The 18,122-nt window shown below is 41.5% G+C and overlaps 1 protein-coding gene across 3 annotated transcripts; it reads left to right on the forward strand.

Annotated features, from left to right (window-relative positions):
* Nucleotides 1-802: 802 nt before the first annotated feature.
* Nucleotides 803-16,493, forward strand: LOC123111585 (uncharacterized). Of its 3 annotated transcripts, none has more exons than XM_044532394.1 (18): nucleotides 803-1,544; nucleotides 1,944-2,171; nucleotides 2,740-2,930; nucleotides 3,032-3,191; nucleotides 3,862-3,999; nucleotides 4,084-4,270; nucleotides 4,986-5,131; nucleotides 5,269-5,451; nucleotides 5,956-6,066; nucleotides 8,639-8,758; nucleotides 8,846-8,990; nucleotides 9,306-9,469; nucleotides 10,248-10,334; nucleotides 11,672-11,997; nucleotides 13,659-13,740; nucleotides 13,832-13,971; nucleotides 14,615-14,870; nucleotides 15,757-16,493. In XM_044532394.1, exons 1-18 carry the CDS (start codon nucleotides 1,254-1,256, stop codon nucleotides 16,084-16,086), a joined length of 3,285 nt encoding a protein of 1,094 aa, XP_044388329.1. In that variant the 5' UTR covers nucleotides 803-1,253; the 3' UTR covers nucleotides 16,087-16,493. The 3 variants fall into 3 exon arrangements, with proteins under 3 accessions (XP_044388329.1, XP_044388330.1, XP_044388331.1); XM_044532395.1 differs by having other exon boundaries at nucleotides 13,841-13,971; XM_044532396.1 differs by lacking the exon at nucleotides 803-1,544 and having other exon boundaries at nucleotides 1,944-2,189.
* The last annotated feature ends 1,629 nt before the right edge of the window (nucleotides 16,494-18,122 follow it).

Below are 18,122 nucleotides of genomic sequence, written 5' to 3' on the forward strand. Positions count from 1 at the left end.
AATCTTCTCTAGATTTTCAACCACCTTGGTGTCAGTGGCGATGCCGGATAACTGGGGACCCCGACTTCTTGCTGGTGTTGCGCGCCCAAGGAATTTGTTCATCCATGCGTGGTCGGCGAGGCAACGGAGGTGACCATGCCGGTGACCTTTTGTCCTCCAATCTCAGCTCCATTGCGATGTCGTTTAGGAGTAGGTCGACGAATGTCACTTCTTCGGTTTGTGGCGTCAGCGGCTTTCGTTGAAGGATGGTTAACTGGCCCCGGATCTGAGGACGACGGCTGACAGCCCTGCGTTTCTTTTCCAACCACGTCGCTTGATGGCGAAGGTTCTGGGGTTCGAGGGGCATGGATAAGATCTTTGGTCGGCGAGCCACAAGGTGCTCGATCTCACCGCTCACGGCATGCTGCTTAAATCGACTCACAAAGCAGTTGGTGTGACGGTGCTTCCTCGTCCTTGGGTGCTACAATTTCATTCCTTGTTTTTCTCCGGCAGTGCTCCAGCGGCTGTTCCAAAGGGGAGCTATGAAATTTGTATTATTTCTTTTACAAGGGTCCTTTTTACAAAGCTTCATGGAAACGTTCTTTCGGTTTGTTGTCGAGTGGTGCTACGCGTGTTTCTATGAATGTTTCCTGTATTATGGATGCATGACTACTGACTCAAAAGAAAAAGAAAACCATGCTATGTTTTTTTGACTGGAAAAAGCCATGCTGTTTCATTTACATATACAGAAGTACCAGCCCTAACATTTTTTTTCCGGAGAAAGCACCGAAAAAAACAAACAGCACAGCGTGTGGAGTGTCAATCTTGTATCCTCCGAAAACAGAAAGTGGCTCCAGACCCGACAAGCCACTGCCGATAGGCCCTACAGTAGGTTCCAACTCCATTCAACCAAAGCGGCCGCACCTCCCATCGTTTCCCCCCAAATTGCCCGTCGCCGCCTCGTCTCCTCCAAATCTCCGCCCGCCATTCTCCCACCACCTCCCCCTGATCCCGCCTCCTCCTCCCCGGAGACCCCTCGCGCGGACCGGAGACCCGACCGCGGAGCAGAACGAGCCGCGCGTCGTAACATTTGGCGGGTGAACCACCGGCCTCCGCAGGTCTCCACCGGATCCCGAGCCCGAGATCCCCTCTTCCGATCCAGAAACCCCCCTCCTTCGTCCCCGTCTCCGCTCGAATCTCGCCCTTCTCCGCGGCTCCATGCCAAGCTCGTGAGCGGGACCAGCGGCTTCGGATTTGATCGATCCACGCACGGCATGGCTGGATTCGGCGGCAACTGCAGGCTGGGGGCCGTGCTCTTCTTCTCCGCCTGGATCACGCTCGCGGCCCTCAACAGGCTGGTGCGCCCGGCGCCCAACGGGTGCCAGATGACCTACATGTACCCGACCTACATCCCCATCCACGCTCCCAACAACGTCTCTTCCGACAGGTACGGCCTGTTCCTGTACCACGAGGGGTGGAAGGAGATCGACTTCAATGAGCGCGTCCGCAATCTCGACGGCGTGCCCGTGCTTTTCATCCCCGGCAACGGCGGGAGCTACAAGCAGGTGAAGGCCCGCTTTCACCTTTGTTTTATAATATGGCCATGTAAATCAAGCACTGCTACTTGTTAGTCCCAGCACTGCTACTTGTTAGTCGTAAAGAGCTAAGACTAAACGTGTACTGGATTAAAAAGGCCACATATGGCATCGATAGATTAGAAATGGAATAGGATTACATATTCTTTACTGTTTTGCACCTTGCGATCACGTATTTATTCGTAGCCTACGTGGCCTGCATTTCAGTGGAGAAGAACATGGATTGGCCACTAAAGTCCATATTCGCCCATAATGCCATTGTGGAAAGATAGTCCAATTGAATGTTGTTTGACTTGTAATTTTGCTTATTTTGTCGTCGCTGTATTGCTGTTACTGAATTCTTTCTTTGTTATCATGCTATGCATCCAGGTTCGCTCATTTGCTGCAGAATCTTCTCGAGCATATCAGAACGGTCCACTTGAGCCCTCCTTTTATCGGGAACCATCTAGTGCATTTGAACTGGAAGATTCTTCCCTTCCATCACAATATGGCCGTATTCTGGATTGGTTTACTGTTGATCTTGAAGGAGAACACTCTGCAATGGATGGTCGCATACTTGAGGAGCATACTGAATATGTTGTCTATGCCATCCATAGGGTAACCAACTCTTAACTCGTAAGATATGATCTTAGGCTCTTAGCATAGAGTGCAATGGGCCCTTCGGTCATAAGCTATTCTCCCTGTGTTGCACAATGTAGTGTATTTTGATTGGTTAAGACAACTCCTTGACCAACAGTTACTACATTTGTATGCAATTTATATAACATAAGATCAATGTCATTTGATTTGTATTTAAAAGTACTTATGAATGTGATTTTTTATCACATAAACAACATTTTGTGAAAGTAATTGCTGGTCAAAACCTTTATCACATAAACAACATTTTGTGAAAGTAATTGCTGGTCAAAACCTTGTCTTAACCAATCAAAATACGCCGTGGAAAAAGAAACGAGGTAGTGACTGCAAAATGTAGAACTTCTATCATCAGGACAATTCCACTGCATTGAATTTTAGAATGTCTGATATGATTATGCTCTTGTAAACAAATCCACACAGTTTCCTATTTCCACATTTTGTTCCTGTGAAGTAGAACACATTAGTTCTTATTATTCTCCGATATGTTTCATTGAATATGCTCATAGCATATTTGTTCTGTGCTTTGTAGATCCTTGATCAATACAAAGAATCTCTTTTAGCACGATCGAAGGATGGTGTTCGTTCTACTGGTAACTTGCCATCTAGTGTTATGCTAGTTGGACATTCAATGGGTGGTTTTGTGGCTCGAGCAGCTCTTGTCCACCCGGGCTTAAGGAAATCAGCTGTTGAAACTATACTGACGCTCTCCAGCCCACACCAGTACTCTCTCTCTCTCTCTGTGGAATTTTTCTGTGTCTTTCGCTTCTGACTCGGCGGGCAAGTGAAGTGTTACTCATGACATAAAATGATTGCTCATCCAGGTATCCTCCTGTTGCTCTGCAGCCGTCCTTGGGTCATTTTTTCTCCCATGTCAACGAAGAATGGAGAAACGGATACAAGAAAGGAGTATCACATACAAGCAGTCCAAAACTCTCAAATGTAGTAGTTGTCTCTATATCAGGCGGCATCCATGATTATCAGGTATTATTTTTGCTGCTGGTATATTATAAGTAGTTAATCACTTAATCCTATGCACATTTGATTATGTCTATGTTATTTTCTTTGATAACAAGATTTCCTTGTTTGTAAGTATCTAAGATCTATGACTGCTTAGTTGCTGTATGTGATTCACTTGGATACTGCAAATTTCTCACAAGTTTTAGAAGACCATTTCTATAATATACTGGGTTGAGATTATGAAATCTGTACTCATTTTTTCCGTGATTAGTAATTTCTGTTGTAGATACAGTGGCACTAAGGAACACGTGTCAGTAACTCAGTATCAGGGCATGACTCGTAAAGTTGTAATGTTTTCTTTGCTGACACTCAGTATTCTGATAATGTCAAGTCACAGATGTATAATTGTCTGTTCACAAAATATAAAATAAAGTTAGTTTTTTCTTGTACTAAATCATAATTTACATATTTAAAACGTGATTTTGCTTATACTAGTAATTTTATTACATTCAATTTTAGAAGCTGCTTGTAAGACTAATCTGAAATTTCATAGAATTTCAGATAGATTATATGCTACATATATGCATGATTAGTTTGTTACGGTGTAGCATTAATTGATCACTCTGTGACATTAACTATGTCTTTCTAAAGTAGATACCAATCAAATGTTGAGTTCCCATTTATTTTGGTTCAGATTAGGTCAAGGTTGGCCGCATTGGATGGCATTGTACCTTCTACTCATGGGTTTATGGTAGGGAGCTCCAGTGTGAAGAATGTTTGGCTATCCATGGAACATCAATCCATCCTCTGGTGCAATCAATTAGCTGTACAGGTTGAGACCATTTACTTATCTCAAATGCATTAAGTGCTCTACAGTGAAATGTACTGTACTTATGGGGATTTTAACCTTATCCAGGTCGCGCACACTCTTCTTAGCATGATAGATCCTGTGGGTCGGCAGCCATTTTTGAGTTCACAAAAAAGAGTCTTTGTGTTTGCGGAAATGCTCCAGAGTGTAGTTCCCCATTCTTTGAGTTGGATGAATCATGTTTCAGGTTCTCAATCTTCAAATTTTCTTGCGAGTGATACCAGGGAAGCCGGTGGTACGATTTCATTCTTTTCCTTGTTGCATCCTTTGCATAATTGACTATTAATGGCCTAAAAGATGTGGGATGTGTACCCTTATTTACGAGCACATAAAGCTTGGCCGGGGATCTGAAATCTAGGTCAAAAGTGACCATTCATTTTTCATATGGCATCCTAACGTTTTAAAATAGCCTTTGTCATTTTTTGAATGTGAAATATAAAAGTGCATCTTGCCTTCTACAAATAAAAATATTTTTTGCTGCCTGTGGAAGTCCTGAAGCGGTTTGTGGAAGTAGCTCTAGTTCACCTCTTTCAAAACAACTTTGATGTATACTATTATGTGTCATGATTGTTTCTTTCATAATGTGTCCAATTCAGTACTAACACTAATCTATTTAAGATGTTGTTTAGGCTAACTAACTTTACTGCTATAATATTACACTCATGGCAGTTCTAGTTCATTATGTTTCATAGGGCATGGAAAATTGCTAATTTGGTATTACACGGTCATTTTAAATCACAAATAGACGTGCTTCAGTTTTTGTAGTGAGTTTGTCAGTAATAATTTCTACCTCATTTTACTGCTTCAGTTGACATATCATATCTATAAATACATCTCTAAACACTAATACAAATGTGGCATCAACCATAAATAAAGTGTTATAAAAGAGAAGTGCTGTCAAAATCTCATGCCATTCTTGTCGTCTTTACATAACAATATATTTTCTATAGAATTGCAGCGAAATGATACACTTTTTTGCCCACCATCTGTTCTATGGACAAGTGATGGCCTTGAAAAGGACCTGCATATCCAGTCAAATTTGGTTACTGTTTTAGCGATGGATGGCAGGAGAAGATGGTTAGATATTAAAAAGCTGGTAGGTGAAATTGTCTTACTAGTGTTTGATCAGTGTAGCTTTTTCAAAGTTCTTCGTACTGTTTGGACACCATATTACAAATTTAGCAGGCGTCTAATTGAATAAACTTTGTCCGCTTAACTGTTCTCTCGTTGAAGGGTTCAAATGGAAGAGGACACTTTGTTTTTGTCACAAATCTTGCTCCATGTTCTGGAGTCAGGATTCACTTGTGGCCAGAAAAGCATCGTTCGTCCATTGAAAATGAAGTACCTGCTAGCAAAAGGATAGTTGAAGTTACCTCAAAGATGGTCCATATCCCAGCAGGACCTGCACCAAAACAGGTAATATCTTTAACTGTTCACCTTTCATGTTCCTACATCCTGGCATTCTCCATCTTTCTGGTTCATGTATGCAGGTTTCTTGTTTATGCTGTTTATGGTACAAATGGTCTCAATGACTTCTCTGTTCCCAACGTTGCTTTGTCTTTATACTATCAACTGCAGCATCTGAATCTTATTTTCTTATATTATGTTAGGCTACTACCTAACAAAATAACCCTCACATTTTCAGTTCTATCAAGTTACTTCTGTTGATTTAAGTATTTTTTTACCGTGCTGTCCACATTGTGAAGCTTCTCCTTCCCTTTTGTTTTTTTATTATGCTTGGTGCAGTGAAAATCATTGTTTTTGAGGGTACTTTTTTCTTTTCTTTCTGAACATTGCTTTTGTACAGTACACATTGTACAATGGACCAGTTCTATTTCTTGTGCACATTTGCCTTCATCTATTGCAAGTAACATACCATTTGTTCCCTTATTCTTGTCATCATTATTGCTTGTCGAGCAGGTAGAACCCGGGAGCCAAACTGAGCAACCGCCTCCTTCTGCCTTTCTTTTGCTGAGTCCAGAAGATATGAATGGCTACAATTTCATGACTATATCGGTGGCTTCGCGGCAGGTATTCCCTTGAACCATTCCTGTTTTCATCTAGAATGCTTTTGTGCAACTAATTCCACATATGTTCTTTGTGAGTTAACTTTCTGAATATAGGGTGCTTTGAATTTCTCCCATCCTAACCTCTTCACAAGATAATTTGTTACTTGTGCTAATAAAAAAGGTGTGTGGTTTAGGGTACAGAAATGCAATGAACAAGCATAACTGATAACTACCATCATGTGATACTGAAAGTGTTCTATTCAAATATACAACCTCTGTAACTTAATGTAAGACGTAAGATGTTTTTGCAAAAATGTCTTACATTAAGTTACAGAGGGAGTACATTTGTTCTCACAAACGTGTCTTGTGAGATCAGGCTCAATCAAGTCTTATCTAACCAAATTGGTACTGGAAATAGATGCTCCTTAGAGCTCTGAGATTTTTGTCCATCAGATTCGTCCCTCCATCTTGGCCGTTCCTTTCTTTTTACCACACAGTCTTCCCTGTCTGGCTGACTTGTATGGCCGGTGTTGTATGAGTCCGTCTGCAGCCAGCATTTGTCCGCCCACTGCTAGGGAGTTGGATGGATTGGAGGAGAGAACCGTGGTCTTGTGATTTGGTCATATTCTTGAAGGCATTAGTGGAGTTTCATGTATCTACTCTTGGTTCCTGGTGTGACTGTACTGCCCTAGCATCCGTGACTCGCCGCCTGCACGACGCTAGAGCTCTTCTTGCAGTGGAGGGCAAGGCGAATCTACCTTTCACCTCTGCTCTCATTTGTCACAGCCTCTTCCCCTGTCCCCTGGTTATTGGCAGCTTAGCGTGGCGGTGAAAACCCTTGACATCACTCCAGGTGAATAAGATCGCTTGCCTGACTTGACTTTCTGGCCCACCTGTCTGCTCGCTTTGTGTTCTCATTGCGCCCTCTGCTTCTCTTGTCCCCCTTGCCTTGGCCGCCCAGAGCAGAGGAAAAGGACATGTATGCGGTGGCTGTACGTGGCCCAGATGGGTCGGCGATGCTAGTTTAGATAGAAGTCTTTGTAAAAATAATGTCTTCACAAACAATACATGGGGATGCTGCTGCATTAACAATGAACAACTCATAGGCAAGCCCTATTGGTATTGTTTTTTGTCATAAGCAGATAAGCTTGCAACTTTAATTTGAATGTTGGATATTTTCAACCCAGCCAACGAGAAAACCCAACCAGTTAGTCGTTTTTTTTAATATAATACCTTACACTAACTTTTGTACAGCATACATGTGAGTAGAGAGGCGATTACTGTGTTTACAAATTCATGTTGAATAAGGAAAAAATGTAAAAAAATCTTCTAAGTTAACCAGAGAACCACAGAAACCTGAGCTTCAGTTATAATTAACAAAACAACCTGAGCTCAGTTGTCTACTGCATGTGAAAATAATAAGACCCATCTCTAGTTTATTATTTGTAAGACACGTTGAATCCACCAGAAAGTATGTTTTGTGAAAATAAAATCATTGTCATGGTTTTGGTCCTCTACTTTCCATGTGCCAGAACCATGAGTTGGTTGCGAGATATTATGGGTTTCACCTCTAGCCTACCCCAACTTGTTTGGGACTAAGGGCTTTGTTGTTGTTGTTGTTGTTGTTGGTTTTGGTCCCTCTACTTTCGACACCTAAGGCAACCAAATATTGTTTGTTTTCATGGAGATGTAACATAAATGATACTTTGTGTGGCTGAACTTATTATGAATTTGATATGGTTGGCTTCAATATAAATATGCAGTTTGATGCATTAATTAGTACTCCCTCCGTCCCATAATATAAGAGCGTTTTTGACACTACACTAGTGTCCAAAGCGCTCTTATATTATGGGACGGGTGTAGTGTAAAAAACGCTCTTATATTATGGGACGGAGGGAGTAATAAATATGGAGTTGTAGAATGCCTATTGCCTATTATGGACAATTCCTCCTAAGTAGGCAATATGTAGGTAGGTCAAGTCTTTTTGTCCATCCTGTATAACAGAACCACCAACCTGATGTTCTTATGGATTGGAAATTAGAGGGTGTTATGGACTTGGTCGGGGCAATGTGTCCGGCTGGCACCCACAAGGTTAGCAATGTGAGGGATTAGACTTGGTCCCTTAAATAATGATTAAAGATTATCTTGTTACAAAGAGACTAGATTAGTTGGCCTGAGTAGTGATAATCGGGATTGCTCAAAGTCAAAATTGGATGGCAACAGGCATGGATAGTGGTGAGGCAAAGTAGTGGCAGGTGCTAAACACAGGTCTGGGGATGCTACTGCCTGGATTCAGCGCACCTTGACATAATTAGCGAGCTTGACGTACCTCGCGAACACCGGCAAGTCTGGCACCTTGACATAATTAGCAAGCTTGATGTACCTCGCGAACACCGGCAAGTCTGGGAATTTTAGCTCATATAAATATGGTAAAATGTGTCAATAAAAACTAAACCCATCAGTTTAGTTTGAACTCCCATCTCATACGCCTTTGGTATATTTTGTGGTTATAAAATATCAATAGATGCACATAGTAAGCCTTTTATTTGCGCATTGAATTGATACACTGGTTGTTCTAATATTTTGGTATCCAGACGATTTCAGGCAGACCTCCCCCAGCGGCTTCGATGGCAGTGGGGCAGTTCTTTAATCCAGTGGAAGGAACAAGTGCACTTTCTGTTGGCAGGATTGTCCACTCTAGCTATTCACCTGAAGTTAGTAATTAGTACTTAACATAATATATATGATGTTGTCTAATTTGTGATACAAAACGGGCTGAAACCTAGATGTCTTGATCCCAGGAAATATTTTTGAAGGAGGATCACCCAATGGCTTTAACCCTGTCGTTTTCGGTCAGCCTTGGTCTTCTACCAGTTTTGCTATCACTGAAAACTACTGGATGTGGAATAAAAAATATTGGTGACCAAATCGAAGCTGATAAAAACAGTAAGCAACTGCATCTGTTTGACTTTTTTCTCCTAGTCTTTACTTGTAAATGGGTGATAGTAATAGCAACTAATAACAACCAGTATGCATTCTATTCCGATCATTATTATGATTTACACAAGACGTAAGAACTAATAATTGCCCGTGTGCTTTCTGTTCTGGCCATTATGATCTATGCAAGACATAACCACTACACCTATCTGTAGATGCTCAACTTACTGTCTGTTGCACCAGATTAAGTCATACTTATCTGTTTGAAGAACTTTGGTTAAGCATTGTTACTACCTTGTAACTTCTCATATGTATGCATTGCAGACCTTTGTAAATTACGGTGCTTCCCACCTGTTGCACTGGCTTGGGATTCTGTATCAGGCATACACATTATTCCGAATATCTATTCTGAAACTGTAGTGGTTGATTCGTCACCTGCTACTTGGGATTCACACCAAGGGGCAGAGAAAACTACTGTGCTAGTCCTGGTAAGGTTACTTATCGTACTGTTTTTTCGTGTGGAAGTAACCTCAGTAATGACACTGGAAAGTTACATGTTATGGAAATTGACACTCCAATAGTTTTAGGTTTTGTAATGCACTAAACCCTTTTTACACTTGCTTATATATTTTATTGTATCTTCTAAATTATCATTGTACAAATGGCTTAATACCTGTGTTATATCTTTCGTGTAGCTGCCGTGCACGGCCAGCAATTACCATCTTTCATAGGTTCTACGACCCTAAATTGACTGACCAGTCCTAATGATTCTGCATCAGTCTTAGAATTTTGATCCTCAATTGTACATTGATCCCACAATTTGTGATCCTACCATAGAACCTCTGATTTGATTCAGGATCACAATTCTGACGAACTTGATGTGCTCCCATAGCACCGTAGTGTTGTCGCCAACTGACTGCCATCTTTAGTCCCCATGCAACCATTCTCTATTCTTGTGATGCTGCTCACCACACCCAGGGAGTGTTGCCATTTACCAAGCCTGTATGTTGACGATGCTGCTAGCCCTAGTTCCTTCCCACTAGCCATGTACCACCTTCGACACATAATGAAGTCTCTCCAAAATTCAAGGTTTTATAATTTTTATTACCGTGATGTTCATTTCTAACATGAAAACGTTGGGGTGTCCATGCAGCCCTAAATTGTCACTGAGCTATTTTAGTCGTTGCTTATCCAATGTTAGACATAAACTGAATATGTTATTTCTCAACTTTGAACTCATTATTTAGGTGGCTCCAAATTTTGTAGGCTGACCCGCATTGCTCATACAAAGTCAGTCTTCGCGCTTCGCTTGGTGCTGCAACTAGCAGATTCTTTTTGTTGTACTCATCCGAGGTAATCTTTATTTGCAGGACAACTTTTATGCATGATTGCAGCATAGTCCTTATTTTTGAGCTCGAGTCATGTTTTGCGGGTGACATCATAATGTCTCTCTTCGCTAAACCGCATTGATTGTTAGAAGTTTAGGTTTAGTAACTATCAACAGATATGGCCCAAACATGACATGTCTTGTGTGCTGTGGAGTCTATAATCTGTTCACACCCCTTTTCTTAAGCACTCTTATCATGGTTAGTGGCCATCACCCTGGCATCTATGCGCATTGGGGACAACATGATGGCTGATTGAGGGAGGTAGATAGTGGGGGTGGGGCTAACCTTAGCCCCACTTGTGGCCGTTATTGTGTTGCCATCTCATGCCTGATTGAGGGAGGTTGACAGTGGGGCTAACCTTATCCCCACTTGCTGCTGTTATTGTGTCACCACTCACCATTGCCAGGCCTGCTGCTGGGCTGTTGTCCGTTAGAGATAGTGGGAGTTTGAGGCAGCATTGCCAGGGCTAAGTAACATTGTGGAGAGGCCACAGGTGGGCAGCTGGGTTCAGATGAATTGAGAGTCTTTTTTCCTGGTGTGCTATCCTCGCCTCACCTGGGTGCCTGCATATCTGTGACTCATCATGTTTGAGTCTTTGAACACACTGCAAATAACTGTCTATTACTTGTAATCTTCTTGAAGTAAAGACCTTTTGGTACTTTTCTTACTAAGGACATTAATCCTGACTGTTTTCTGAAGGTTAAGGAACAACATTATTATTCTACTGGCTAGATACTGTATGTTAAATTGTTAATGCAGGACACAACAGTGATGTATTTGTAATCAACATCCCACAGTAGCTGTTTGAACTACTTAAATCTATAGGCCTTGCTCAACCTTTTCCATGCATCGGTTTGTACAAAATATCTCATGATACCCTAACATTTAAAACAAACAAGCTAATCTTGATGGCTAATGGGTCACAATTTCGCCAACCTGTAGAAGGGGGATATTTTAGCTTTACATACTTTTATGATACAGAATAGGGAATGTATAATACTTATTGATAGGCCATTTGTGTATGTATTTATCTTTGTGCGGCGAGGGCATGCATATTATGGATTTTTAGAGAACTTCGGGTTTTGTGTTTTTCTTGCTATACGATCATCCGATTCTTTTCACTGGTTTGCCTATGATGTGTTTCTCGTGGTACAACATTGATGATTATGTAGTCATTATTCATCAAATTTACACCATTGATGGATTACAGCATATTTGCATAGAACTGCTAGTTACTGTAGCCAGATAGCTACATAAGACTGCCCATGGTTACCTGTTAAACTATTATTATGTCTTTTGCAGATTCTTGGTTTCATGATTGCCATAATACTGTTTGGCCTGATGCGACAATCACTAGCATGGGAACGTGACTCTTCTGTGCCATCTATTTTGTCAGCTATTGAGACTAATCTGAAGCCAAAGCCGTTGATGTTCCTTTGTTTCACGCCAATACTTCTTTTCCTTGCCTTCTTATTTTTCACTACACAGCAAAACCCTCGATTTGGAACCTTCTTGTTTGTTACTGTGGTCTGCTATATAGTTGCCAATGGTTTCACCATTTTGGTAACACTAAGTTCGAAATTGATTCTGTATGTGGCTGCCATTCTACATGTCTTCGCCAAAAGACGGTTAGTACATGCTAAATACATCTATAAGTTTTTTTTTCTTCTGTTCTTTCTTTTCATGATGCAGGGAATGTTCAGGAGCTAGTAGTCTAAATCTTACTCCCTCCATTCCATAATGTAGTGCTCTCACGCTTTTCGAGATTTAACTTTGACCATAAATTAGACCAATAATACATAAATCATTTTACTGAAAAATTATACCTTTGAAAACTTCTTTCAAATACGAATTCAAAGGTATCTGTCATGCCCCCGCCGCAGTCGCTCATGTTGGTTAAATTTATGGTCAAAGTTAAATCTCGAAAAGCCTGGGCGCACTACATTATGGAATGTAGGGAGTATTAAGTTATTATTTGTATTTGAAAAATGCCACTTTACTCTACTGCAGTATCATAATTGTTCAATTAACAGCCTGAACTTCAAATCGTCTAATTTAACCCCCTAATATTTAACATCAGATCATTTTACTCCCTGAGGACAGTTTTGCCACGTAGATCTGTACTTCGTCCTTTCTCTCTCCCTGACTTGTCTCCCTCCCGTTGTTCTTTATTCTTTCCCCACTATCTCCGAGGTATCTTTTCCCTTGTCCGGTCGAGTTGGACCTGAGTTCTAATCTCCCCCATAACAACCAAATGATCCGTGGCTGGGTCGTCGCTGCCATGTGGAGCCCACAACCGCCACACCTGAGATTGGACTCGGTTTTCGTTGTTGTAGCACGCATCAAGCTCGCTCTCAGGTTTACATGCCACCACTACATGGGTGCACATCGTTGAAGATATCTGTCGTGTTGTGTAGATAGGGCAGTGAGAGAGGAGATAGAGATGCATGTGCTTTTTCTTGTCCCTCTACAGACTGACATTGTTCTGCTCCATGTCGTTGGAAAATAATCGCTCATCTTAGCATTTCGTCCAGCATGTTGGGAGTGAAACAGTTTTATCATTTGCATGTGCGTGGAGCTGATCGTGTTTGGGCAGTGAGTTGACAAAGCTAGGGGATCCCCGTCAGAGAGGTAGGCTGATCAGGGGTTCTCCATGGTAGTAAAACTGTTCAGTTGTACGAGGAGATTGTAAGTTTAGGGGGCTCAGTAAGCCAATCTAAAGTTCAGGGACTTAATGTACAAACAGTATACTTCTACGGAATAAACTTGACCTTTTTTACTTCTGTTTGGGGGATAATTGTTGAGTAATGAGATAATAGAACCGGCATTTGATACTCTTATTGTACGATGCAGTGGACTTGTGTATCCTGAATTAGTATATTACTTATGCTATTGGCTTACTACCTCATCTAAGTATCAGTATACTTGTGCTAAGAAATTGAGATTTGATTTCAGAAATGAGAACTAGTGCACAGCAGTATCTAGAGTTTGTCAGAGCTGTGGTGTTGAATTGGGTTAGGGACTTCGGATAGCTGGACATTCTTTCTTTATGGTTATTACTTATATATTGTTTGTTTATTAGGAATAAACAATTAGCTTCTGTGATGCGATCGGTATATGCACTTCATATTCTGCATCCTGAGAAATTGGTCTCCACAAAGGAAAATCTGATTGTAAAACTAGTGAGCCTTGCAGTGTACCTTTATGGAGTTTCTGAAGCAAGTATGTGTGCAACAAACATTACACCATTTTTTGATTACTTATCTTGTAATAAAATAATGATCTACAGCTGGCAATCTTGGGAGGACGGTGCTCATTCTCCACTTGTTCGCCAGTTCCTCGCTTTCTCGTTCTCATTTCAGTCTCTCAAGGTAAGTGCGTCCTGGAAGTATGAGAGTATACGCAGATATGCATGTTTTGCTGATTTTTCTTGTTGACACTAACTGATGTACTTTGAAAAAGATTGTGCAGATGATCAAGAACAATACAAATATAGCTGTAGCATTTGCTACAATTACTCTTGTCTGCTTCGTTCATCCAGCAATTGGTCTTGGTCTTTTACTTCTTTCACATTCCTTCCATGCCCATTCAGCCCTCTGCAGGTACGTTTTAACTTGATATACACTAGTTCTAGCTATATGATTTTCCATAAGGGCCTGTTTGGAATGCAAGCGTTAGGCAGGAGTTTATTTCCTATAGGAACGGGAAAAACTTTTGCATTCCAAACAAGGCTTTGCTTTTACTTATACCTGTCAACAAAGTTTTCAGTGGCTTGTTTATGCCTACTAGCTCCATGCCTGTGTATTGCTACCAAAATAACAAAGGTACATCCAATCAGGCACCGCATCGATCTCCACATGACATCTAATGGTCACAGAAATTGAGTTAGACTTGTAAAATAAAGTCAATTTACAACGGATAAACCATGAAAGTATCATGTTATGTATTCTGAAAACCACAAAATAAGATGGTGGAGATCGTGGACAGATGGCCCACTAGTTAGTGAGTGCCACTAGTTAGTGAGTTACTTTTGGTGGACATGAAGTGGCAGGTGGACAAGCACCATCTACTCCAGTATTTATAGGAACAAATTTCTTGCCTCCAGTTCTGTATGCATGGATTAGAATCATAAAACGTACTTGAAATTTATTTTGAATGCAGTGATATAGGGCCATATATATATGTATACATTTTATATGTAATCCCAGTTCAACTACTGAAGTGGATGCTTTGGTACTGTAACAGTTTCTTAGGAGCTTCGTTTCGTAACATCGCTCAGAAAAAGGACCTGTATAAATCCAAGATGGATAATAATCCTATTCTACAATCCAAAAATAAACCAGATGGACTCGAGCAACTTCTGCCAATGGATGACAGCCCAGCAGCTGCTAAAAGCTTTACTGACAGCCAGCTAGAAGTGTTTGACTGTCGGCATGGGATTATGATCCTGCATCTTCTAGCTACACTCATGTTTGTGCCTTCACTTATTGCTTGGATACAGGTTTGTTGTTCTTACTTATCTGAATGATTTTGGACAAACTCCTCAATGACAGTAATTGCCTCATCAGTGATGACATATAGCATGAAAATATTCTTCCCTGTACTGATTTTGTGAGCAGCACCAGTGACTAGTCAACAGCCATCTCAATAGACCAAATGTCCACTAGCCAGTGCTTCAACTGAATTATTATATTCATATCATTCTAATTGTGAACTTGGTCCTGTGAAAAAAGGATGAAACATGGTTCTAATTGTCAATCAGTCTCCGTCGTTGATAAATAACTAATAATGAATCCTGGCTGGAATGATCATCTTATTGTGCACATAATATTTAGGCAACATATGCTAGACAGGCCATTGCTTTTATTGTATTGTCTAGCATACTTTCATATAATTGATTACTGTTGTGAAGAAACTGCAGCTCAGCCTGGCACCTCAGTTTTGGACTTGCATTGCTATGTTACACTAGACATCCATGGAAAGGCCTGAACATTTAATTATGTAATGTGTATCTTGAAAATATAATGTTACTGTCAGCATACAGGTTAGTGTATATGGTTGACCGGTTTCAATTTTCTACGTCTAGTTATGATCAGGGTTTCATTTAATTACCCAAGCAAAAATCACGCTACCATTCAGGATATAGATTTTTTTGCTAAGATATGGTTGACTCCAGTGGGTCATTTCCAGTGAACCTGATTCATGTTCCTACCGTCACTGTACCTTGCCAACTTCGATTCTGGAACCACTATTATTTTGTGTTCTATAACTTGGGCACTTTGCGGACATCCCATAGAAACATTTATAGGATGTTACTTCAGCGAGCAACTTATGTTATGCTGCTTAATCAGTAATGATTTAAATCGGCTCCTGTTGTTTCTGTGCAGAGAATCGGAGTGGGTCAGAGATTTCCGTGGTTTGTTGATTCTGCCCTTTGTGTTGGTGTTATTCTGCATGGACTTTTGGGATCGCAGCCAACTGCCAGCTTTATATCTTTTAAGTTACCCGGAAGGAGAGGGCGCGAAGTTGGAATGAGCTTTCTCTACCTCATAGGTGGCTTTTATTCCTTTATTAGCTCGATGGCATTGGCACCTTACAGAGCGCTGTATGCGATGGCCATCATTGGTTTCATCTGTTTTGCTTCCAGAATTCTTGAGACTAGAGGTAAGGTGAGAGGTGATACTAGCTCTAGAAAAAGGCACTGGCATAGACATTGACACTAGCTTGGAAAGGATTAATTTTGCGAGAACGGGCGACACAGTAGTGTAGGATACCAGCTCTTAGTCTTTGTGGATGATGACTGCAAACTGCAAAGAACTTGGCTTTGCTTATGATTGCAAACTGCAAAGTGTTACCGAATTTTGGTGTAGCCAGATCTTGATGGTCGACCCATAGGTGAGGTATATGAATGTGAGATGACTGGATGGATCAGTAACTGTACAATCTGGAATTCAAGCATGATGTACTGATTTTGTGATAGAAGTGAACAAATGTGATCTTATTAGGCTCTGTTTAGTATCGCAGTAGCTTTTTCTTAGTATACCAGCTTGTTTTGTTTAAATAATCTTCTATGTGGGTGTAACAGAAAAGTCTTGCTGAAATTAGTAGATATTCAGTTAACACACTGGATTTTGCAGTCAATTGCAACGCCCCCAAACAAACTGGCTCTTGGCAAGAATGGAGGCAGAATAGTCCTGTATTTTTCAAAAAGGTGCTTTCCGTAGTTTGGTTTGTTTCCATTCTCTCCGGTGTTCCAGATTTTTTCAGTAAAATGTGAACAAATGAAAATATTGCCATTTCAGTTTCTTGATGGCGATTCTTCTTAGATGCTTTACCCCTGATTCCACAATTGTCTAGCTTTGCTTGCAAGTTTTGTGTTTTGCACATTTAAATCTGCATGAGGTTTTGTGCTGAAAATTTGCTTATTTTCTGCAGCTACAGGTCAGGGTTTCACCTTAATAAAAATGCAATGAAAACCCTGCCATTAAGCAAATAGCTCCACTTAATTGATCGCAAATCTACCATTCCTGTATCCCTATAAAAACATGCGGGGCAGATCCAAATCTCTACTTTCTACCATTAAAGGGGAGTCCGTACTTCGTCTTTCGGTTTTCTTGGTTCCACCCCTCGAGAGATTCCCAACTCCATCGATTTTTTTGCGTCGCCTTTGCTTTGTACGTGCTCCCCTCCATGCTAAGAAAAACCAACGTCCTCCCCTCCAGCCTAAAGGAAACCATTGGCAAAAGACCTGAAAGAAAAACCATAATGCCTTGTCTGCCCCGACATCTCATGTGACCCAAAGCCTAACATAACTTACCCATGCAACCTCTTGCTCATGTTTCCACCTCACGTCCCGCTCCTCATGCAGACAAGGATGATGAGGATCCGCCAAAGAGAACTGCGAACATGAGGACGAGAGCGTGCTGTCCCAAGCAGCCCCTCGCTGCCACACCCATGCACTAATGTAAAACCTCGTGTCCCGCTCGACGAAGACGATGAGAGGGGCGACGAAGAGCACTACGAAGAGGAGGAAGAGAGCGGGGACGAGTGGTAAGAGGATGCCGACTACGAAGTATCCAAGAAGAGAGAGAGAGAGAGAGAGAGCTGGAGATGCTTGCAAAGGCGTCGGAGATCGGATACAAGATGCTAAGCTCGCTCTATTTACCGTCGTCTAGGTAGCCAGGTAGGGCCTCCCGCTGACGCCAACTCCTCCATGCCAGCGTCTCCATCGTCATCACTCTCTTCATTGGCAGATAACGACTCCCAGACACCCACGACCGAGCCAATCGTCGCCCGCCACCCTCCACAACGGTGCCACTCATCCAGCCACCATGGGCTTCTTTCTGCCGGCCACCTCGACGACCAACGCGACCTATTCTTCAACTACATCAACCATCCCATTGCGCCGTTGATCTGCTCTGCCACAAGATTACATGGCAGGCCGAGGCCAAAGAAGGTGATTGCCACATAAGTGGCTGCTACTAGGGATAGCAAGCAACATGAAAGTTTCTTCCTCCTTTTCATCACGCGCTACTTCATATTCACGGCAAATTCTTGATAAGCGGCATGTGACGCATATAGATAATGCAACTCTATCTTACTAAGATGTTTTATATCTATAAGACATCATAAGTGCAAAAAGGAGTTGAAGAAAACCATGTAAAGAGCTAGCCAACACAGAATCTCAAGATCTTGATGATAAGGTTAACAAAATTTGGATATTTTGAGGACATGCGGCGTACATCAGCACAGA

Source organism: Triticum aestivum, chromosome 5B, assembly GCF_018294505.1.
Source record: "Triticum aestivum cultivar Chinese Spring chromosome 5B, IWGSC CS RefSeq v2.1, whole genome shotgun sequence".
Taxonomy (NCBI): domain Eukaryota; kingdom Viridiplantae; phylum Streptophyta; class Magnoliopsida; order Poales; family Poaceae; genus Triticum; species Triticum aestivum.